This window comes from Aquarana catesbeiana, linkage group LG02 (assembly GCF_042186555.1).
Source record: "Aquarana catesbeiana isolate 2022-GZ linkage group LG02, ASM4218655v1, whole genome shotgun sequence".
Classification (NCBI taxonomy): Eukaryota; Metazoa; Chordata; class Amphibia; order Anura; family Ranidae; genus Aquarana; species Aquarana catesbeiana.
Window position 1 is genome coordinate 13,074,006 of NC_133325.1, and position 22,969 is coordinate 13,096,974.

The following is a 22,969-nucleotide window of genomic DNA, read 5'->3' on the forward strand; positions in this document are numbered from 1 at the left end:
AGTGCAGCCCCATCTCTACCAGGAAGGCATCAGAACTTAGAGCGCTTAGGGAGAGTCTTGCCTACATCTGGGGACAAGCCTTGTGCAAAAGGCCCTCCCACCGCCCCCCTCCTAATTACATCAGTGAAGTACTAGCTGACCCCCGAAACTGGCAAAGGGGGAAAGGGTTCTTTCCCTAACAATAGATAAGAACAGATACTACACTTGATCTTAGCCAAACTCAATATTGAACCCCACGGACCAAGACTGGGAGGCCATTAAAGTTCATGTGCGTGTAAAGGCAGGCGTCCCAATACTTTTGACAATATAGTGTATTATTGATAGTAAAAATGGAAATCATAGTGATAATAATCATACCCAGGATAATGTTCATAACAATCAAATTGATCACAACATTAACAAAAAAGTTGGTAATGACATTAATAATAGTTATAATAATATTGGCCAATAAAAACCCAATAGGGGTCATACTCCTTCCCAGCTCCATCCAAAGCTAAAACTGAAATTTTGGATGGAGTTTTGGCACCATATGAGTACATTCATCATGATAAGATGGTGATTGTGGACGGTACACAGCGCTGAAACCCTTTACCATGAGGTGACCTCAGAAGAAAAATATTACAACCAGTATAGCAAGAAGTTTGTTAATGATGAAGTGAGTCCCGGGCCAAGAATTCGGAAATTCTGCCGCATCTGAGGAGATATAATAAGATCAATATGTCACCTGTTTATTTAGTTGGAAAATAAAATAAAATTATCGATAGATAGATAGATAGATAGATAGATAGATAGATAGATAGATAGATAGATAGATAGATAGATAGATAGATAGATATACCTGTATACAGTACTGTATATATCTCAAACTAGTAGTAAAATAATAATACATTAATTTCCAATTCCGCTCATGTTTATATTCATGTTCAATAACATGATGGTGCTTTTATGGTTATACACTATTATAAAAATACCTTTATATAGCTCTGACATGTGCTGTACAGATAATACCGATCCAGTCAACATCAGTCTCTGTACCAGAGAGGTTGTGTGTGCTGCAGCTCTCCCTTCTCCAGACACCAGGGGGTCAGGTGAATTCCCTGGCCCCAGTGAGGATGGGAGTTTCTGGGATTGACCAGGGCGATGGTTCCCCTGGGGGATCCAACCTGCGATCCCAAACCACATCTTCACCTGAAGACCTTGGCTATGGCCCTAAAAAAAGGGTAATCTACATCCGCTTTCAGACAGCAGATTGCTGATCATTTAAAGAGGATTAAGAAGGAGGAGGAAAAGCTGGTGAGCCTGAAAGCAAATGTAGCACCCTCTACCATAGGTAGGTGCTAACATAGGATTTTTTGCTAGGGAAACTGTCAGTACAGGTAAATTTAGGCATGACTATGCTTCAGGCTAGGCCTGTCTGTTTTGATCTGGGGGGCAGGAAGTGGTTAGTGTAGCAGTGGGTGTGACCACCTGTACTTTGGTTCTGAGGCGCCTCCCCTGCTTCCAATGAGAATGTTCTAGAAGGGGGGCAGGGCCTAGAACTGGAGTGGCAGGCAGCTCATGTGAGGAGCTTTGATAAATTCCCAACTGGAATTGGGAGGGGGCAGGCCTCCCATATAAGCTGAGGTAACAGGCCACTGGGGGGGTTGTCGGCCGGGAGAAGTAGAGAATGGAGTACAAGACAGCAGCAGGAGGGCACCCCCATCTGGGGGGTGCGCCAATCGCGGGAGGAGGCCGGGAGAGCTGTGAGGGAGCTTCACCCTTACATGGTCATGGGTGGAGTCCTCATCATTACACGGTCATTGATGAGGAGTTCCTGGAGCAGAAGGGCAGGAGAAGCTGTCGGAACGTACGGTCCGGTTAAATTCTCCATCATGGACTCGGGGCAGAGAAAGGTCGGTGAGTGTACCACAGTGGAGGGCTGGATGTGGAGACATGCCAGGAAGTCTGGGAGGGAAGTTCGTCCTTACACGGTCATGGATGAAGTCCTCATCATTACACGGTCATTGATGAGGAGTCCTGGATCAGAGGAGAGACTGTGGGGAATAGTGTCAAATTGATGCGGCCAGAGGGTGCAGGGTTTGCAAGCTGGGCTAGCTGGAAACAGTGGTCCACTGTTCAGCAGAGGAGAAGCAATAATTTGCATGGTGATGCAGGGAAGAGACTGTAGATGTTATACATGTGCATCATTTCTTCAAGACTCAAACAAAGTTCTAACTTATAAATATGATGGCAAAGTAATTTGATCTATGGGCATCCTATATACCCCTTTCCCCAACCAAGTTATATCCCCCAATAAACAAAAACAAAACAAAGCAAATGACTGTTCATTGTCTCAGAGGTGATATATTAAGGTCTGGCAGCAGGGTGATATGGTGGATGTTAGTAACTAGTGGCAACACAACGCTACACAGAGTACAGGAAAAAGAAAGCCGTGCATGATAAAGCATTTAGCAAGAAGAGACAGAGCCTGAAACCAGAGGTAAAAGTTTTGGAGGACACCATGAAGCGCCAGCAGAATCTGGTGAAAGCACTGAAAGAGAGAAGCCAAGCTTTCAAGGAGAAGTTCCAGAATGTGGAAAGGCTCCAGAAAATGAGGGATGACACCAGTTGTGGAAAGGCATCGGAGGTGGCAGTACGGTTGGAGAGTCAGGAGAGGGTCCTGGATGTTGCCCCTGATATCCCATCCACCTCAGGATCTGCTTCACCAGAGGAAATGGCGGCCTCTGCCTCCCACCCTCCCAAGCAAGCTGGAGGAACAACACAGGAGGTAATAGAGTTGCCACCATATCCCTTTAAATCCGAACACATATAAATTACACAGGTTCTGAGGCTAATTCAATGCAGATAAGGCACCAAGTTAGTTTAATTACCACCTTAATCAGCCACATAACCCGTGTAATCAATATGTGTTCAGGTTCAAAGGGATGAGGTGGTAACTCTAGGAGGTAGATCAAGATGGCGGAGAGCTGCTAAACTTTATTCAGGAAATTAAGTCTCCCTTGAGTGAAAGAACCTTTCAGCGGATGAGGATAATGGTGAGGATTCTGCACCTGGACCTGTAAAGGTAAAGCTCACTGAAAAGCCATGTTTGGTAAAAACTGACATTATGGACACCAGCATGCAGTGCAGCATGGACAGGAGAGTTTTGGAGGGAAAACTAGCTGTGTCTGTACAGGACTCTGCAGAGAAGATGGCTGCTATGCCTACAGGACTGGACTCTGCTAATAACATGCCTGGGACTCTGATCTCTGACAGTAAGTCATCTATGACTGTGAACTCTGCTGGGGGGGGGGGTCTGCCATTATTTCTGCACAATCCCCACTGATGGCTGCAGGTGCAGCAAATAATGCCGAGAAGGAAAAAGGGCTGCACTGTGAAAGGCATACCTCCCAACTTTTGAACTTCAGAATGAGGGACAAATGAGGGAGTAAGTGAGCTGCGGCACGCATCACGGCAAAATATGGGTGTGGCCAATGTCTTAATGGTGGGAAGGGCTTAAGGGGGTAGTTAAGCAAAACCCAGCTCTCTCACCTCTCACAAATGTCCCCCCAGCTCTCTCACCAAAGTCCCCACCCTAGCTTTCTCAGCAATCCCCTCCAGTTGTCTCACCAATCCTCCCTGCAGCTCTCTCACCAATGCCCCCCTCCTCTCTTAGTAATACCCCCCAGCTCTCTCACCAACTCCCCCCTCCTCTCTTACTAATGCCCCCCCCAGTTCTTTCTCTCTCTATATCTATATCTATATATATTTTTTTTCAAAAATAGAATGCACTCCAATGACCTTTACACTGACTTACCTGATTCCTACAATGACCACTACACTAACCTACCTGATTCCTATACTGACCCTTACACTGACCTACCTTATTCCTACAATGACCACTACACTGACCTACCTGATTCCTATACTGACCCTTACACTGACCTACCTTATTCCTACAATGACCACTACACTGACCTACCTGATTCCTATACTGACCACTACACTAACCTACCTTATTCCTATGCTGCGGTGAGGTCTTCTCCCACTCCCTGTTTCTAGCCAGCCTCTGCGGCTGAGCCTCGTGCTGCTCACCGGGGCCGCCCACATTTTGAAGTTTGTCACAGGGCTGGATATCGTTTTCTGCCCTGCACTTCACCGGCACCGGACCAGCGGGACCATGACAGGGGAGTGGCGGCGGGACTCAACTCAAAGGGCAGCTGATTAAGGCGCGGAGGAGGAAGTTAAATCCACCTCCGCTTTCGATGCTGGACACTGAAGGAGTCGCAGCCGTGACATCACTGGTTGCTATACACCAGGCGGCTATAGTAACCAGTGACAAGGAGTAGAGCCAGGACAGGTGGAGGCGGAGCCGGAGCCAGTGCTACAATGGCTCAGTCTGTCAACGTCCCCTGCATTCCAGACTGCTCCCTTTATTTTAATTGGGGGGGGGGGCACGAAGCCACTGGCTTCGGGACTTCAGCCCAGGTCTGCGTGACCCCGGCACTTACCTCAAATCGCCGGAATCCAGGATGGTTAGAAGGTATGTGAAAGGTGTTACTGAAATCCCAGGGAATAGTGACAAGGAGCGGAAGACTTTTGTGTGTTGGGGAGGAGGAGGTGAAAACAGCAGCATCTGGTGTGAGTAGGTCTGTTGGGAGCAGTAGTGCCATGGGTGTGAATGATAATGCTGCTTGTAATGCTGGAAAGGGGAATGCATGTGTATTGGTGGATGGAGTGACACCTGCTGCTGCCTCTAATAGTGATTTGCAGAGCGGGGTTCTGAGGTTCCTGCAACCAATAATCAGGGTACAGCTGTCAGGTCTGGAGTGTCTAATCCTGCTAATAAAACCTATGCTGGGGCTCTGGCTGGAATGAGGGGGTCACATTGGGGAGGGGCGACGGAATGTAGTGCTGCTCAAGTGGGAGGGGGTGACCCCCCCAGTTAGGAGGTTGGTTGTGGGCAAGATTTTGGTGATGGGGTTTCAAGGCAAATGACATTTATGCTCTTATCAGTCCGGTAGTCTCCTATGAGTATGATCTGTCCTTTGTTTACCCCCAGTCTCTCAATATTTCCTGGGAGAAGTAGGAACATGTGTATAGGGGTCTGCCGGAGTGGGAGGGGCTTGTCCCAAAACCTGTCTCACGGCATCCTCTTGTGAAGAATGTCACCATCCTGGTAAGGAATGAATCTATTCCTTCTGCTGACCTGTCTGTCTGGCTGAGGAGATATGGGAAACTTCTGACCCCATTGAAGAAGATTCTGGATGAGAGGGGCATATGGACAGGTAGGTGGTCGTTGCAGATGAGGTTGCATGTGAGTTTCAATGTGGTCCACCATCTTCCCCTTCTCAACCTTCATTGGAAAGGATAGGATTGTTGTGTTTTACTCTGGGCAGCCCAAACTCTGTAATAAGTGCAGTTCTCAGGGTCATTTCACTTCCTCATGTCTAGAGAAAAAGTGCTCTTTGTGTCAGGACCTGGGGCATCTGGCTAGGGATTGCAATAAGATCAAATGCAATATTTCTGATAAGTTTGGGCATACGTATAGCCAGTGCCCTGAGGCCTTACATAATCAATCCGCTTTGGTGGAAGAGTTTTTTCGTCTGGTCATGGAGGAGGCAGATGAGAGGGGGGGTGTGCCAGGGGTCCCCAATGTCTGTTTCTGTTGTCTCAGTGCAATCAATGTCTGGTCCATCCAATGTTGTGTCATCCCCTTGTGTTGTGCCCCCCGAGTCGGTTGGTGAGTGGAGGGAGTGGGGTGGATGGTGTTGTGGGTGATGGTAGACTGGAAGGGGAGGGGGCTTTGCAGTCAGGATCGCCTTGAGGCGATTCAGTTTGCATTTGCAGCGCTTTACAAATCATTCATTCATTCATTCATTCATTCATTCATTCATTGTCTCAAGATGATATGGAGTGGTTGAAGGCAAAAAGAAAGTCTGGGAAGAGGAAGAACAAGAAGGATGTGCCTGTACCTGAGCCTGGGAGGGTGGAGGTGTCCAACACATTTGTTGTGCTTTCTGAGGTGTGGGGTGAGGGTTCGTCGGGTGATGAATCTGCGATTTCAATGGAGAAAGAATCACAAAGGACATTAAAGCGTGTAGGGTCTCTGAGTAGGGAGGGGGGTAAGCAGGCTAAGAAATGTATACCTCAATCATCCTGATGGTGGTTTCCTCTCCTTTTGAAGGTGGCGACCATTAATGTCGCCAGCAGAAAATCAGTAAGTGCTCGTAACATGCAAACAAAAAGTGCAGCGCTAGAAATATCTAATATGTAATGATAAACATGTAAATATAAAATAAACGTACATTCAAATGTGATAAGTAGAAATGTAATCAAATGTCCTTGTGTGAAATATGGAACAGCAAATCAAGAAAGTCCATATAGGAAGAAATGGTGAAGGGATATCTCCTCAAGTTGAAAGGCAACAATAAATACCAGAAGATGTGTAGATATTCAATGAGAGTAAATGGGTACCCTTACCGGATCCGTAGGACACACATACCATATAGCAGTGCATCAGAAAGGCATAGGGAGAATCTCCCTTAATGTCCGACCAGACGGTAACTTGTGGGCCACGAGCACCGATGGATGGTGATGGTCACAGGTGGGAGCTGCACAGCTGCCACTCACATTCCCCGTTTCCAGGGGGGATGGTCCGGAGATGGTGATTCAGCATAAAAACGTGGAAAGAGAAAAAGGGGGAGCTCCACATGGTGTAGGTCAAACAAATGGGATTTATTGTAGTAAAACACCATACACGAATAAAAAGTGATCACATTAAAGTTAAAAATGGCAATGTGGGAAGCTGAAGATGCTAGCCCTACGCGTTTGGACTAAACAGTCTTCAACAGGGGCATGGTGCTCGTAACATGGCCTTATTTTTGCTCAGCAGGTTTGATGCTGATATTTTCTTTTTGCAAGAGACCCGGTTGTCTAGTTTGATTGATATTCATCTGGCGAAGGAGTGGAGGCGTGGCCCCTCTTTCTGGTCTCTTGCGGCCAAGCCTTACACTGGAGTTGCAGTACTGTTTTCCGGCATGGTAACCTGTCGGCGGATTATTGAGGTAGAAATGGGGAGATGCATGGTCTTAGACTTCTCCATGGGGGGGCAGGACATGTGCCTGATCAACATCTATGGGCCCCAGACAAAATGGGACAGGAAATGCTTCTTCATGAAGATCAAGCCTTTTCTTTTTACAGCCCAGCAAGTTGTCTTAGGTGGTGATTTCAACACCGTCACTAGGACTAAGGACAGGAAAGGTACCGGAGCAAGGCTGGACTGTGACTGCTTTTTTTTATCAAAATAGCTAGAGAGGCAAGTCTCATTGATGTGCACATTCATTGCTGCCCAGATGATACGGGATTCACTTTTTAACGAGGTAGTAGTGAGAGTAGAATAGATAGGTTTTTTAAAGGGGAACTCCGCCTTCTCGGCACCAGTGTGTCATGTGGTGGAGTTTTCCCATCACTGTATTCTGTCTGTGACTCTGAATAGCCCCAATACACCACCTAGGGGGAGGGGTACCTGGAAGCTAAATTCAGACTTTTGCAAAAGTAAGTCAGAGTGGTGGGAGCTCGCGAAACGAAGGATCGTTGAGTTTTTCAAGGCCATTGGAAGAAATAAACAACTTGATACGATATTGACGTGACGTTAGTACGTCACCTACCAGCATCTGCGGAGGAAGCTTTATAGGCTTGTGTCGCAAAATGGAGATCCAGGAATGATCTCTGAGGTTAAACTCTTCCTCAGGGAGTGTCAATATGACAGGCATGCCTCTTTGGTTCTGGAAAGGGAAATATCACTCGCCTGACCCTTACCAGAATTGCAAACAAGGTAGAGCAGTTAAGTCAGTTGTAGGCAGGGCTTTTTTTCAGTGGGAACGTGGGAGAACCCAGTTCCTGCACCTCCTGGACTGACTGTATGTAATGGCAAGTGGTGCTGGGGTGTGCTGCAGGGTATTGATGCTCACTGCTGGGGGATCTATTCTAGCTGGAGGGGATCTATTTTTGCAGGGGGGTCTATTGTTGCTGAGGAGGTCTATTGTTGCTGGTGGGGGGCCTATTGTTGCTAGGGGTGGGTCTTATGTTGCTAGGGGGTCAGTTGTTGCTGAAGGAGATCTACTGTTGGGGGAGGGGTCTATTGTTGATGGCTGCCAGAGAGTCTATTAATGCTGGCCGTGCGGAGATATGTTGATGCTGCCGGGAGTCTATTGTTGCGGGGTGGAATTTTGTTGTGGGTGGTACATTGTTGTTAAGGGGGATCTATTGTTGCTGGCTCATGGGGATCTATTTTACTGCTTTTCTTGATATCATTACCAAATTCAATACAAATTACTTAGCACCACAAAATGATACTTAGTTCTGTATTGTCTAAAAGGGGCAGTACTGGGAGGTTGGTAGGGGATGGAACCAAGGGACGGTGCTCGGAGGTGGGTAGAGGCGGGGAAAAGGGGCGACTCAGAAAAGGGGAGTTCCTGCACCTATTGTCTGAGAGAAAAAAAGCCCTGGTTGTAGGCCTGGTTGACAGTACGGGTTCCTTGACAAAGTCCAATTCGGGGATCCTGGAAACCGCCAGGTCATATTATGCTGACCTCCTGGGCAGAAGGGACCTTGATCCTCTGGATTCTATTTCAGGACTGGGAAATGGCAGTTCTCTTGCGAGTTTGACAGAGGACATCACTGCAGATGAGGTGGTTAAGGCCATTGATAAGCTTGCCATTAAGAAGTTGCCTGGGCCAGATGGATTGACAGCCCAGTTTTATAAGCACTTTAAGGTTACTCTGGCCCCATATTTGGTGGAGGTTTTTAATGGCTGTCTGAGAGAGGGTTCGCTCTCTCCCTCCATGCGACAATCTGCGGTGGTTCTTCTGTCAAAGGGTAAAGATTCTTTGAGAATTGGCGGCCCATTAGCCTTCTCAATGTTTATAGAAAGATACTGGCAAAAATAATTTTCTTTTTATCGCCTGTAACGGGCAATCTACTTTCCAGCCACCAGCACTGTCTGGTTCAGGGTAGAAGCACTTTTTCAGCGGTGTTAGCTGTCCGAGAGGCCCTGGAACGGTGCAAAGTTGCAGGCTTGATAAAGTACTTGCTGGCACTGGATCAGGCTAAAGCTTTTGATTGGGTCAATCATGAGTACCTATTAGGGCTGCAACTAACGATTATTTTCATAATCGATTAGTTGGCCGATTATTGTTTAGATTAATCGGTTAATAGCTTTACAAAAAAAAGTGCGGTGTATAATATGTAAAGTTTTAAAAAAAGGCAATTTATTCTTAAATATCTTTAGATATACTGTATATACTATTAGAGGAGAGATATACTATATATACTATTAGAGGTTATATAGTATTAAAGGGTAAATCTGGTAAATATCATCAGACTCAGAGATCAATTTTTTTTTTTATTTAAAAAACAAACAAACATTGTCTTCCTTCAAAAAAAAATGTCATTTTAAGAACGTTCGTTCGATTTTCTAATTGTTTTTTCTAATTGTTGGTGGGGTCAAATCGACTTTCATTTTCAACCACAGTGACGGGAAAATTTGGAAATAATAGAAAACTTCTTGGTCAAAGGAATTTTCAGACAGTGTATGTGGTTTTCTTTCAGAAATTACATTCTTTTTAAAAATGGAATGTTAAAAACAAGTGAAAATTTCAAACATTCTTTCATTCAGCGAATGTACAAAGATTTTTCGTCTGAATATTCTCGTCTGAAAATTGATCCGTGTGGCCAGCATAAGGCTCACTACACACCTATGCAGTTTGCTTTTGATGTGTTTCTGCAATGCTTTTTGCTGTGCGTTTTGATTTTTGCGCATGTGGTTTTGCTGCAATTTGCGTACACACAAATTGCTGCAAAAACACATAACATGCTTTTCTGCAGCTTCTCCATTGAAGTATATTGAACCAAAAAAAGCACCATTTTGCGTTTAAAAAAAGTTCTTGACCCTTTCCAAATATGCAGGGGCTGAAAAAAGCATAGATGTGAACGTGTCCCATAGGAAACCATGTAGATGAACTGTAGTGCGTTTCTGCAAAAAGCACTAAAAAACACATAGATGTGAACCAGGCCTAAGATGTTTAACATAATGGGGTTAAAAAAAACTAAAATTAGCCCTTTATAGTACAAAAAAAAGCAGATAATCACTACTGTAAGGGGTTCATTTTTTTTACTGTAGAACTGTGAAAGTAATATTTACAGAAGTGATTATTTGCTGTTTTTGTACAATAAAGGGCCCATTTTAGTTTTTTTTTTTTTTACCCCATTATGTTACTGGCTGATTAATCGATTATGAAAATAGTAATCGTTTAATTTCATAATCAATTAGTTGTTTCAGGCCTAGTACCTATGGCAGCTTCTTGGCAAGTATGGCCTGGAGGGAGGCTTTATCGATTGGCTGAAGACCTTGTACAGAGGGGCTGAAAGCTTCATGCTTGTGAATGGTTGGATCGGACGGTATTTTGAGGTTGGCTTGGGTGTACGTTAGGGGTGTCCTTTGGGTCCTCTGCTATACGTGTTTACAATCGATCCCTTCATCCGGAGGTTAGAGAGCCGACCGTTGTGCGGAGTGCCTTTGGGCAACATTCCTGGTGAGCCTCCTCTGAGGGTCGTGGCCTATGCTGATGATGTGTCTGTTTTCATCTCTGGGAGGGAGGAGATGGAAGAGGTAGTCTCGGTGATGAGGCAGTATGCTGAGGCATTTGGCTCAAAAATCAATCTGGATAAGAGTGAGGTTTTCTGAATGGGAGAGGAGGGCCAAGGCTTTGAGCTACTGGACAGCTTCCCAGAGCCACGGCAGGAAATTAAAGCTTTAGGCATCGAATTTGGTCCTGGCGATTACAGTCTTGCAAATTGGGAGAGCAGGCTATAAAATAGCGATGCCAAGGCTTCCAACTAGTAGAATTAGAAACACTCTTACAGGAAAAGGATTGACCTGAATAAAACTTACCTGATCCCGGTATTTCTGTATGTCAGCTTTGTCTGTGTTTTACCAGTGTCTCTCTATGCGAAGATCTACAGCTGTTTCTTGCAGCTGTTATGGGGGAACAGACCGAACCTCATTAAGAGGGTTGTAACCTACCTTCCTTGGTGGATGGGTGACCTAGGTATGGTCCAGTCAGTGGTTTTCTTTTCTCTGATGGTTTTTAAACATAATTTTGGTAACATGCTGGCAGAGGAACCACCTGGTTTAGGCCTTTCAGGATGGTGGGCCAGTGAAAAGACTGAGGGTCCGATGTGGCGGTTGAAGGAAGAGGAAATTAAGTCTCCTCTTAGGAAGTCCCTGGAGAGGAGGGTGTTGAATCTGCCTTTAGCGAGCCACTGGCCTTGAGGGATTGCCCAGGCCCTGTTAAGAGGGAGGGTCTGTATTTGATTAACCTGGAGAGAATCCCCCTAAAGTTTTGGAGTTTGGCCTGGCTTTTGTTCCATGACAGACTCTATGTGAAGGGCTACCTGAAGCATCGCTCTGTGGAGAACCGTGGTTGTCCAAGAGTGGAGTGTGTTGGGGTGGAGGAGGCGATGGACCATTTCTTGCTTCAGTGCCTTTTCAATATAGGAGTCTATAAGCAGGTGGTTGGGGCTCTGGGTATCCCTTTCCTTTCCCACCTGAGTTACGCAGAGTGGTCATTTATGGCCTTTTAAACTCACTGGGATTTTGAAACACTTTTTTTTTTTAATTAGCTTAGTAGTCCGTTACTACACGTGGCATGCATAGTGTCGGGTTTCCACTTGAAAAAAGGTCTTTCCTGTCAAGGTGGTGGTGCTAGGGTTGCCACATCATCCCTTTAATCCAGGACACATATTAATTACACAGGTTCTGTGACTGATTAAGGTGGTAATCAAATTCACTTGGTGCCTTATCTGCATTAAATCAGCCTCAGAACCTCTGTAATTAATATGTGTCCTGGATTAAAGGGACGAGGTGGCAACTCTAGGTGGTGCACAACATTCTGGGTTAGGTCAGGAAGATTTGGGATCTTGAGAGGGACAGGGGACGACGTGAGGCCTGGACAAAGGCGTTGAATGTCAGGTTCCCGTAGCTGCTGTCTGTCAGTCTCTGGGTGTGTGTCATGCCTTCGGCCTATAAGGAAAAATAATATCTTTTGGACTTGCAATACCAACATTGTCCACTAGATGCCACTCTAACAAAACACTACTGATGGGCAGTGTTCTATGGTTATTACATATTTCCTTTTATATCACTGGGAACTAGCTCCACTTCCTACTACAAGTCTGTTTCACCTTCTCCATTGGGACAGACTGCATGGGAGCCAGCTAAGCCTGCACCACGTGTTTCCTGGTCCTTCTAAGGCAGCATCACTGTTTCACTGTGTATACATCCTATTCTTATATGGCCACCAATAGGGGTGAGCTTTATGTTCAGGTCGAACATGAGTTCGACTGAACATTGGCTGTTCGCCGAATAGCGAACAATTTGGGGGGTTTGCGGCAAATTCGAAAGCTACGGGACACCCTTTAAAAGTCTATTGGAGAAATCAAAAGTGCTAATTTTAAAGGTAAATATGCAAGTTATTGTCATAAAGTGTTTGGGGACCCGGGTCCTGCCTCAGGGGACATGTGTCAATGCAAAAAAAAGTTTTAAAAAAGGCTGTTTTTTCGGGAGCAGTGATTTTAATAATGCTTAAAGTGAAACAATAAAAGTGAAATATTCCATTAAATTTTGTACTTGGGGGGGGTGTCTATAGTGTGCCTGTAAAGTAGCGCATGTTTCCCGTGTTTAGAACAGTCCGAGAGCAAAAATGACAATTCACATAAAAGTCATTGAAAAAAACTGCTTTGGGTCTGGTATGAATATTAAGGGGAATCCCGCACCAAAATTAAAAAAAAGAAACTGCGTGGGGTTCCCCCAAAATTCCATACCAGGCCCCTCAGGTCTGGTATGGATATTAAGGGGGACCCCGCACCAAAATGGCGTGGGGGTCCCCCTCAAAATCCATACCAGACCCTTCAGATCTGGTATTGATTTAAAGCGGAACCCCATGCCAAAATTTTTTAGACCCTTATTATACCCTTATTAGACCCTTATCCGAGCATGCAACCTGGCAGGCCGCGAGAAAATAGGGGGAACGAGAGAGCACCCCCCCTCCTGAACCGTACCAGGCCACATGCCCTCAACATTGGGAGGGTGTTTTGGGGTAGCCCTCTCCACAATCCTTGCCCGGTGGTTGTGGGGGTCTGCAGGTGGGGGGCTTATCGGAATCTGGAAGCCCCCTTTAACAAGGGGACCCCCAGATCCCGGCCCCCCCCTGTGTGAATTGGTAATGGGGTACAAATGTACCCCTACCATTTCACAAAAAAAGTGTCAAAAATATTAAAAAAGACAAGAGACGGTTTTTGACAATTCCTTTATTAATGTCTTCTTCTTTCCAGTTTCTTCTTCCATCTTCTTCTGGTCTTCCTTCGGTTTTCTTCTTCTTTCTCCATCTTGTTCTTCCCCCATGTCACGTACCTGACGGTAGAGCCTGATATGCAGGGAACGGCCTCTCTTGCTCCTCTGATTCTGGCCCCCTGATAGAGTAGACAGGAGGAGCAGAAGTGCAGAGTCGCACAAGTGCCACCACAGTTCGTCTTCACTGTGATGTAGAACAGCAGCAGGTGGCACGGTGCTGGAGCACGGTTCTCCAATGAGCGGAAGATGCAGGTCGGGCAAGCCGGGTCAAACACTGGCGGGAACGTCAGGAGCAGAAGCGGAGGCAGGTGCGTAGTCTGTATGCAGGCACGGTCGGCAACGGGCTGGTAGCGTGGTAGTAGAAGGAGAAGGCAGATGCGGAGTCAGAACAAGCCGGGTCAGATGCAGGCAGCAGGTAGCAGAGTCAGAGGCAAGCCGGGTCGGTAAACAGGTGCAGGTATCACGGGTAAAGCAGGCAGGAACACACGGGAACGCTATAGAACGGACAGCACTGGATGCAAGCACAGACCAAGTTTAAATAGCCTCTTGGTAATGTGCACACAGGTGAACCGAAGGTGTTCTGACAGAGGCTGAGGTCACAGGTCGACTTCTCCGTCGGCCATCTTGAGTACTGGCTGGTCTTCCCTGACAGGCTGAGGTCACAGGTCGACCTCTCCTTCGGCCATCTTGAGTACTGGCTAGTCTTCCCTGACAGGCTGAGGTGACAGGTCGACTTCTCCTTCGGCCATCTTGAGTACTGGATGGTCTTCCCTGACATTGCCCCTCCCTAACGGGCAGCCTCCGGATGCCCAATCTGGCTACTTTGTCAGGATAGGTCCTCTTAAAGGTTTGGATCAGTTCTTGGGCATGAATGTTGGTTTCAGGTTCCCACGAATTGTCTTCAGGACCGTAACCCCTCCACTTAATAAGGTATTGAACTTGACCTCTCCTTCTCCTGCAATCTAAAATCACCTCTATTTCAAATTCCTCTTCGCCATCTACCACCACAGGTTCAGGTGGCTCTGTATTCCGATCCGGAAAAGAGTTGGGGATGGCGGGCTTCAGTAAGGTTATATGAAACACCGGGTGGATCCTGAAGGTCTCCGGTAACTCCAGCTCATAGGCAACATCGTTAATTCGTCTCTTTACAGGAAACGGTCCCACAAATCTGGGGCCTAATTTCCTTGAAGGACAGCTTAGTTTCAGATTTGTTGTGGCTAACCAGACTTGGTAATGTGCATACAGGTGAACCGAAGGTGTTCTGACAGAGGCTGAGGTCACAGGTCGACTTCTCCGTCGGCTATCTTGAGTACTGGCTGGTCTTCCCTGACAGGCTGAGGTCACAGGTCGACCTCTCCTTCGGCCATCTTGAGTACTGGCTAGTCTTCCCTGACAGGCTGAGGTCACAGGTCGACTTCTCCTTCGGCCATCTTGAGTACTGGCTTGGCTTCCCTGACACCCCACTTCTACCTCTATCTTCCTCTGCTTCATCCTCCGGTCTTCTCCCCTGGCATCTTCCTCCGGCTGCTTCTTCCCCGCTTCGTCCTCCGGATGATCTGCCTCAATGGGAGTCTGTGTGAAGTGTGTGACACTTCTGTTCTTATGACAGCTCTTATATAACTGAGGGCGGGGTCACCCGGTGACCCTGCCCCCCTCTGACGCATGGGGACTTCCCTATGGCTTCCCCAGTGGTATCGGGGGCGGGGTCACTCGTTCCCCTCTGACTCCCCGGGAAAGCCATGGGAGGGGGGGCAGGGTCACCCGGGAACGTCACGGTGTGTCCCTGTTCTCAGATCTTATAAAAGAACTGACACAACAACAGAAGCGTCACACAGCGGGAGACTCCCATTGAGGCGGATCATCTAGAGGATGAAGCGGGGAAGAAGAAGCCAGAGGAAAATGCTGGAGGAGAAGACTGGGAGAAGACCGGAGGATGAAGCAGAAGAAGATAGAGGAAGAAGCGAGGGAAGAACAAGATGGAGGAAGAAGAAAACTGAAGGAAGACCAGAAGAAGATGGAAGAAGAAGCGGGGAAAGAAGAAGACATTAATAAAGGAATTGCCAAAAACCGGCTATTGTCTTTTTTGACACCTTTTTTGTGAAATGGTAGGGGTACATTTGTACCCCATTACCAATTCACATGGGGGCGCGGGATCTGGGGGTCCCCTTGTTAAAGGAGGCTTCCAGATTCCGATAAGCCCCCCGCCCGCAGACCTCCACAACTACCGGGCAAGGGTTGTGGGGATGAGTCTCTTGTCCCCATCAACATGGGGACAAGGTGCTTTGGGGGGCTACCTCAAAGCACCCTCCCCATGTTGAGGGCATGTGGCCTGGAACGGTTCAGGGGGGGCGCTCTCTCGTCCCCTTCTTTTTCTGCGGCCCACCAGGTTGCCTGCCAAGATAAGGGTCTGATATGGATCTTTGGGGGGACCCCCACGCCAATTTTTTTTTTAATTTTGGCACGGGGTTCCCTTAAAATCCATACCAGACCTGAAGGGTCTGGTATGGATTTTGAGGGAGAACCCCACGCCATTTTTTTTTAAATTTTGGCGCGGGGTTTCCCCTAATATCCATACCAGACCTGAAGTGCCTGGTAATGGACTTTGGGGGAATCCCATGCTGTTTTTTCAATGACTTTTATGTGTATTGTCAGGACCGACAATTCATATAGCCGCAAGTACTTTTAAATTACTTTTTTTCCTTTAGAAATGTCATTTTGCTCTCGGACTGTTCTAAAAACGGGAAACATGCGCTACTTTACAGGCATACTATAGACACCCCCCAGGTATGAAATTTAAAGGAATATTTCACTTTTATTTTTTCACTTTAAGCATTATTAAAATCACTGCTCCCGAAAAAACGGCCGTTTTTTAAAACTTTTTTTTGGGGACCTGGGCAGGACCCAGGTCCCCAAACACTTTTCATGACAATAACTTGCATATAAGCCTTTAAAATCAGCACTTTTGATTATTCATGTTCATGTCCCATAGACTTTAACAGTGTTCGCGTGTTCGAACAAATTTTTTGCCTGTTTGCATGTTCTGCTGCGAATCGAACCGGGGGGTGTTCGGCTCATCCCTAGCCACCAACTGTTCATTCTAATAAAGATCCAAAGTTACAGACAGTCTAGTTATTTTAGGATTCAAGGTTTAAGCTGTATGTTGAGCTACATACACACCACGTGTAGAGAGAACAGAACAGTGAAACAGCGGCTATCCAGCAAGTGGGATTTAGGACAGTGACTACACAGAGGCCTGCTACTCTGTCAGCGCAGTCACCTGCATATGGCAATACAGCAGTCTCTATACAGTCAAGCATTCCTGCAAGCAACATGTCACATAGCAGGGCATCCTCACTCAAGACAAGGTCCCAAGTTTTCGGCTCCTCTAGATTTTCCTCTACAAGCAATGCACTCGCCATCGCACATACAAAAGCTGAAATCTCCAAGGCCCGAGCAGCCTTTGCTGAGCAAGAAATGCAGATTAAAAAGGAGAAAGTTAAGATAAAGACAGAGAGAGTGCAGCAAGAGGCACAGTTAGAGGCCGAGGAAGCCCTCCTAGAAGTAGCCCTAGAGAAACTCACTGTAGAGAAGGAGGCAGCAGCCGCCATAGCCAAAGCAGAGGCCTTAGAATTAACTGTATACCCCAGAAGTGAATGCAGCAGACGCAGCAATATTCTCGACCCAGAGGCTGAAACTCAAGATTCTCTACAACAAATTTCAGATTAAATCAATCAACATTTTAAGCCAAGCAGTGACATAGATGATGTCAAAGAGACAAGCCAAAGACACTACACGGTACCGCCGCAAGTCAGCGACAAGTCTCAAGCCTGCAAACAGGAGAAATCCATGCCAAATGATGCCTCCTACGACAGACTCCCTATACGTGAGGTAACAGGGCCTTCTAATCATCCTCCAGAACCAAAGTTCAAGCCAGGTGCGACAGAGGCTGGCTTGACACCCTCAAAAGGTATGGCTACACACAGCTAACTCACCATGGCAACATGCAGCAGGCTAACCAAGCCACTATAGACTTTGCAAGGTTCTTTGCACGACGTGAGTTAGTCAACAAAGGACTTGAAAAGTTTAATGAACGCCCTGAAAGCTACAGAGCCTGGCGGTCTTCCTTTCAAAATGCCATCAGAGACTTAGATTTGTCCTGCAGTGAAGAGATAGACCTCCTGACCAAATGGCTTGGAAATGAGTCTGCCGAGCATGCCAGGCGAATCAGGACAATAAATATAAACCACCCAGACACTGGTCTTAACACGATCTGGGGTAGACTTGATGAGTGTTATGGTTCAGCAGAAGCAGTACAAAGCGCACTATTCAAAAGACTTGACAGCTTCCTCAAAATACCTAACAAAGCCTAACAGAAACTTAGGGAGCTAAGTGACTTGCTAATGGAACTTTAAGTAGCTAAATCCGAGGGGAACTTACAAGGACTTGCATTGTTTGACACAGCCAGAGGTGTCAACCCAATTGTACAAAAGTTACCCTATAAGTTTCAAGAGCAGTGGATTACACATGGATCCCGATTTAAAAGACAGCATGATGTTCTATTCCCTCCATTTTCTGCTTTTGTGGTCTTTGTGTGCCAGCAAGCTAAAACAAGAAATGATCCAAGTTTTGATTCTACAAAACTTTTTTACAAAATGATCCAAGTTTTGATGAGCTGCTCCTTCAGGACTTAACCCTCGCAAACCTCCAGTAGCAGTACACAAAACTAACGTGACAGATTCTTTTCACAGGTCTGCCAGCTTCTATAACTCGGAGACAAAGGTCAAAGATCCTGGTAAGCAGTGTCCCTTGCATCAGAAGCCACATCCTCTCCTAAAATGCAGAGCCTTCAGAGAGAAAACCCTGCAGGACCGCAAGGCCTTCCTCAAGGAGAACCACATCTGCTATAGGTGCTGCTCTTCAACATCTCCCTTCGCCAAGGACTGTAAGGTCAGTTTAAAATGCACAGAATGTGACAGCTCAGATCACAACACAGGCTTACATCCTGGGACAGCTTCATGGACTTTACAACACACTCTCAGCACTAGTGAGCTTCACAATGTACAGAGGTATGCAAAGGAGTCATAGGTGGCAGGTCCTGCTCCAAAATCTGTCTAGTCAGAGTCTACCCAGCAGGACAAAAAGACAAAGCTATTATGCTTTAAGCAATTCTTAAAGGCCCTAGCATCCCCTACTCCTTAAAAACTTATGTAAGAATAGTGGAGACGGCGGGGAGGAGAACATCCGGCTACCAAGTCGAGTTCATTGATGAACAATCATGCTTGCCAACTCTTATCGAATGCAACCAGATACCTGATCATAGATGTGAAATTCCTACACCAGATACAGCTGCTCATCACCCACACTTGAAATGCATAGCGCATCTAATACCAGAACTTGATCCTCAGGCTCAGATTATCCTACTCCTTGGAAGAGATATTTTACGAGTCCACAAATCAAGAGCTCAAATTAATGGTCCCAACAACGCTCCTTATGCTCAGAGGTTAGACCTTGGATGGGTTATCATAGGAGATGTCTGTCTAGGAAGCATGCACAAACCTAACTCCTTAGCAGCATGCTCACAGATACCCTAGAGAATGGGCATCCCTCTCTTTTCCAGCCATGCAACAATCGTTTCCTTGTTAAGGAATCCGCCGACACCACCCACTTGTCTTGTCCCTTCACAAGCCCCACTAGTAACAATTTTGCCTATGACAGTGACTGAGACCATTTAGGGTGCACCAGCCTAAAAAGCCAGGTCAAATCCGAGTAGTGTTTGACTAGTGCCAAATTCAAGGGTGTCTCCTTGAATGATGTCCTCTTGACAGGCCCAGACCTCAACAACAAACTCCTGTGAGTGCTCTTACGCTTCCGCAAAGATTTTATTGCCTTCATAGCTGACATCCAACAGATGTTCCATTGTTTCCTGGTCTGAGAGAAAGACAGAAACTAACTAAGATTCATTTGGTTCAGAGACAATGACCCTTCCAAAGACATCTCAGAGTATCACATGAGGGTACACATCTTTGGTAATAGCCCTTCACCTGTAGTCGCTATCTACAGACTCAGACATTCTGCCCAAGTAGGTGAACTTGAGTATGGCTCAGATGCAAAACAATTCGTAGAGAAAGACTTTTATATAGATAACTGTTTGCAGACTCAGTGGAAGGTAAGGATTTCAATCTGTCTTCTTAAAAGAGCACAGGAAATGCCTGCTTGTTCTAATCTCAGGCTTCACAAGATTGCTTCCAACAGCAAAGAGATAATGAAAGCTTTCCCTGCTCAAGACCATTCTAATGATCTAATTGACTTAGATCTAGGTACAGACTCTTTACCTGTACAGCACAGTCTAGGTCTACTTTGGGACTTGAAATCTGATTCCTTTACCTTCCAAATAAATGGAGAAGAAGGGCCCTTCACTCGCAGAGGTGTCTTGTCCACAATCAATAGCCTATACGATCAATTAGGATTTGCGGCACCTTTTACAATTCAAAGTAAAGTCCTACTTAGAGACTTGATTCGTGAAACATCCGACTGGGATGCCCCACTACCCCTTGTTAAGAGGAACTCTTGGGTAGAGTGGAGGAACTCTCTATCAGTCTTATCTGATCTCCATGTTTCACGCCCATATGCTCCCGTACCCACTACAAAGACACAGAGCCAAAACCTTTGCATATTCTGTGATGCATCTATCAAGGCAATAGCTGCTGTGGTCTACTTAAGAACTATGGACACTACAGCAGGATGCTATGTAGGATTCGTCATGGGCAAGGCAAAGCTAGCTCCACACCCTGAGCACACTGTACCTAGGCTACCCCAAAGCACCCTCCCCATGTTGAGGGCATGTGGCCTGTTACAGTTGAGGAGGGGGGGCGCTCTCTCGTCCCCCCTCTTTTCCTGCGGCCTGCCAGGTTGCATGCTCGGATAAGGATCTGGTATGGATTTTTGGGGGGACCCCACACCATTTTTTTTCATTTTGGAGCGGGTTTCCCCTTAAAATCCATACCTTTCAGGTCTGGTAATGGATTTTAAGGGGGACCCCTACGCCATTTTTTTTTTAAATTGGCACAGGGTTCCCCTTAATATCCATACCAGACCTGAAGGGCCTGGTATGGAATTTGGGGGGACCCCCATGCAATTTTTAAAAAAATTTTGGTTCGGGTTTCCCCTTAATATTAATATAGCCGCGAGTAGTTTTAAATGACTTTAGAAATGTCATTTTGTGCAGGGACTGTTCTAAACACGGGAAAAATGCGCCATTTTACAGGCATACTATAGACATCCCCCAGGTACGAAATTTAAAGGAATATTTAACTTTTATTGTTTCACTTTAAGCATTATTAAAATCACTGCTCCTGAAAAAAAACGTCAGTTTTTAAAACTTTTTTTTGCATTGATACATGTCCCCTGGGGCAGGACCCGGGTCCCCAAACACTTTTTATGACAATAACTTGCATATTAACCCTTAAAATTAGCGCTTTTGATTTTTCACGTTCGTGTCCCATAGACTTTAACGGTGTTTGCGTGTTCAAACAAATTTTTTGCCTGTTCGCATGTTCTGCTGCGCACCGAACCGGGGGGTGTTCGGCTCATCCCTAGTGGAGATTAGGGTTGTGTTTTGCATAATTTAGTAGTTTTTACTGATAATAAAATTATGTTTCTTTGTATATAGTTCTATTTATGTTATTTTTGGAAAAAAACTGTTATGTTATCTGCTGCTATAAGCCTTATTTGTTTTAGTTTATATAGGTAAATTTTCTTTTTCATTTATGTAGCACTACACCTGTAGGAGTTGCTAGTGTCCCGGGTCCCCACTGCTGCACAGCCACTCTATACACTTCAATGCAGAAAACAGTCCTTGCCTGTTTTTGTTGTTTATTATGGGTTCATACCTTGGATCGGGTAGGGAATTATGGGATACCCGACTTGAAAAATGTCCAGAACTATTAACAATAGGACAATTCCTTCCTATTTACAAAAAGTCCTCTTCTTCCTTCCTCCTTTCTCAGCATCTGCTGATCACTCCTGTGGGAACTAGCAGGATGTTACTAGTTGAGCAAAGGCCCATTGCAGGCAGGAACTCTGTCCCTTGACAAGGTAGTGCAATGTGAGTGAACAGCATGACATTCCTCCTTCTGCCATTAGCCATGCTTGGCTAATCTTCCTCTCAGTCCTCCTAACTGACTTTCTGCTCCCGTCCTGCCCGACTGGCACACACACATGGAGACCTCCCAGGGCAAGGTTGGATTAACACTTGGCACTACATGGTCTTCAAGAGAGACCTGCAACAGATGGCAGTCTCTCCCTTTGTCTGTCCCTGCATTGTGCTGATCTACTCACTGTCACTCCTTGCTCCTTCCCGCTGCTCTCAGGAATAAAGCCTTCCACTGCCTCCTGTGTTAGGATCCTTCCAGGCCAGCTTTCCTAAACACCTAGCCCAAGGTAGAAACCCCCTGGTAAGGGGTCCTTCAAAGGCTACCAACAGCCTCTCCTCAGCACTGCTTCTCCATCTTCCACCAGACTCCCTGCTGGAATGGCCCATGTGTATTTATGGGGTTGTCTCTGCCCCTGCCAGCCCACATCTGGGGATTGGCTGAGCCTCTATAAATATTGATGGCAGCTCCTCCTAACCCTCCGCCCTCTAGTTCTAGAAGGTTCTCCAACCTTCCAAACACCAGGGGGAGGCACCAGAGAGCTGCCAGGATTAGTCATCCAGCCCTGGCCTCTAGTAACCCTGACCCAATTCAGTGACTCTGGTGATTCCTGGCCAGAATATGCGTTTGCCTCCTCTTAATACAAGTAGCACACACTAGAGGACTCTACTTTTATTTTTTGTAAATGTGTTTTTAATAACAAGCTGTATGCTTGCAAGATTTTAAATAAACAAAAATGTACACTCTAAGGGACCCTCCCTACCCACACACAGTCACATACTATTATCACTATACATTTATATAGTTCTGACATAAACTGTAGTGTTGTACAGAGAGCACTGAGCCAGTCACATCAGTCTCTGCACCAGAGGAGCTTCTCCACCAGGTGGTGCTGTTCTGCAGGGTGCTGTTGGCTCACTCTGCTATGATCTCAGCTGAGAGAAGCAGCAAGCCTAAGGCCTCTCATGCAGGCTTTTCCCAGGCGAGCATGGATCATATTGGGGAAGATGAAGGCAGAGTCTCTCCAGAGGCACTGAGGCCTACTCCATGTGCTCAAGCTGCAATGGATCCTGGGCTTGCTCCTATGCGAGAGGAGTCCTTACCAGTCTTCTAGGATAAAGTGGTGAACAGACATTGCCACATTGCTAAGGAGGAACAGAAACTTTCTGTCATGAAAGAAGATCTCAGGAAAAATAAATCCCTGCATAGTAAGTCTGGAAACAGTAAGAGGGAAGTATCCAAGCTGAAGTCTCTGGAGGAGGCATTGAAAAAGCAGGAGAAGTTGGTCGCCTCTCTGAAGGAGAGCAGCGATGTGTTCAGAGAAAAGTGTGAGAATGAGGAGAGATTGCAACAGATGAAGGAAAGTGCCTGTGCCAGTACCAGCCAGAGGGTGGGTGCCACAGCAATGGCGACAGTATTGATGGGG

At 46.2% G+C, this 22,969-nt stretch overlaps 1 protein-coding gene across 3 annotated transcripts in view; it reads right to left on the bottom strand.

Annotated features, from left to right (window-relative positions):
* Positions 1–276: 276 nt before the first annotated feature.
* The window catches only part of LOC141126649 (ecto-ADP-ribosyltransferase 5-like), a 92,829-nt gene continuing 70,136 nt past the window's right edge, over positions 277–22,969 (bottom strand). For 2 of the 3 annotated variants that reach the window (XM_073612590.1, XM_073612588.1), the window contains 2 exons: positions 5,955–6,035; positions 277–693 (listed from right to left, as the gene is read on the bottom strand). In XM_073612590.1, coding sequence (XP_073468691.1) covers positions 605–693; positions 5,955–6,035 — 170 coding nt within the window. In that variant the 3' untranslated portion in view covers positions 277–604. The remainder of the gene's footprint in view (positions 694–5,954; positions 6,036–22,969) is intronic. The other variant, XM_073612589.1, reaches the window with a different exon arrangement.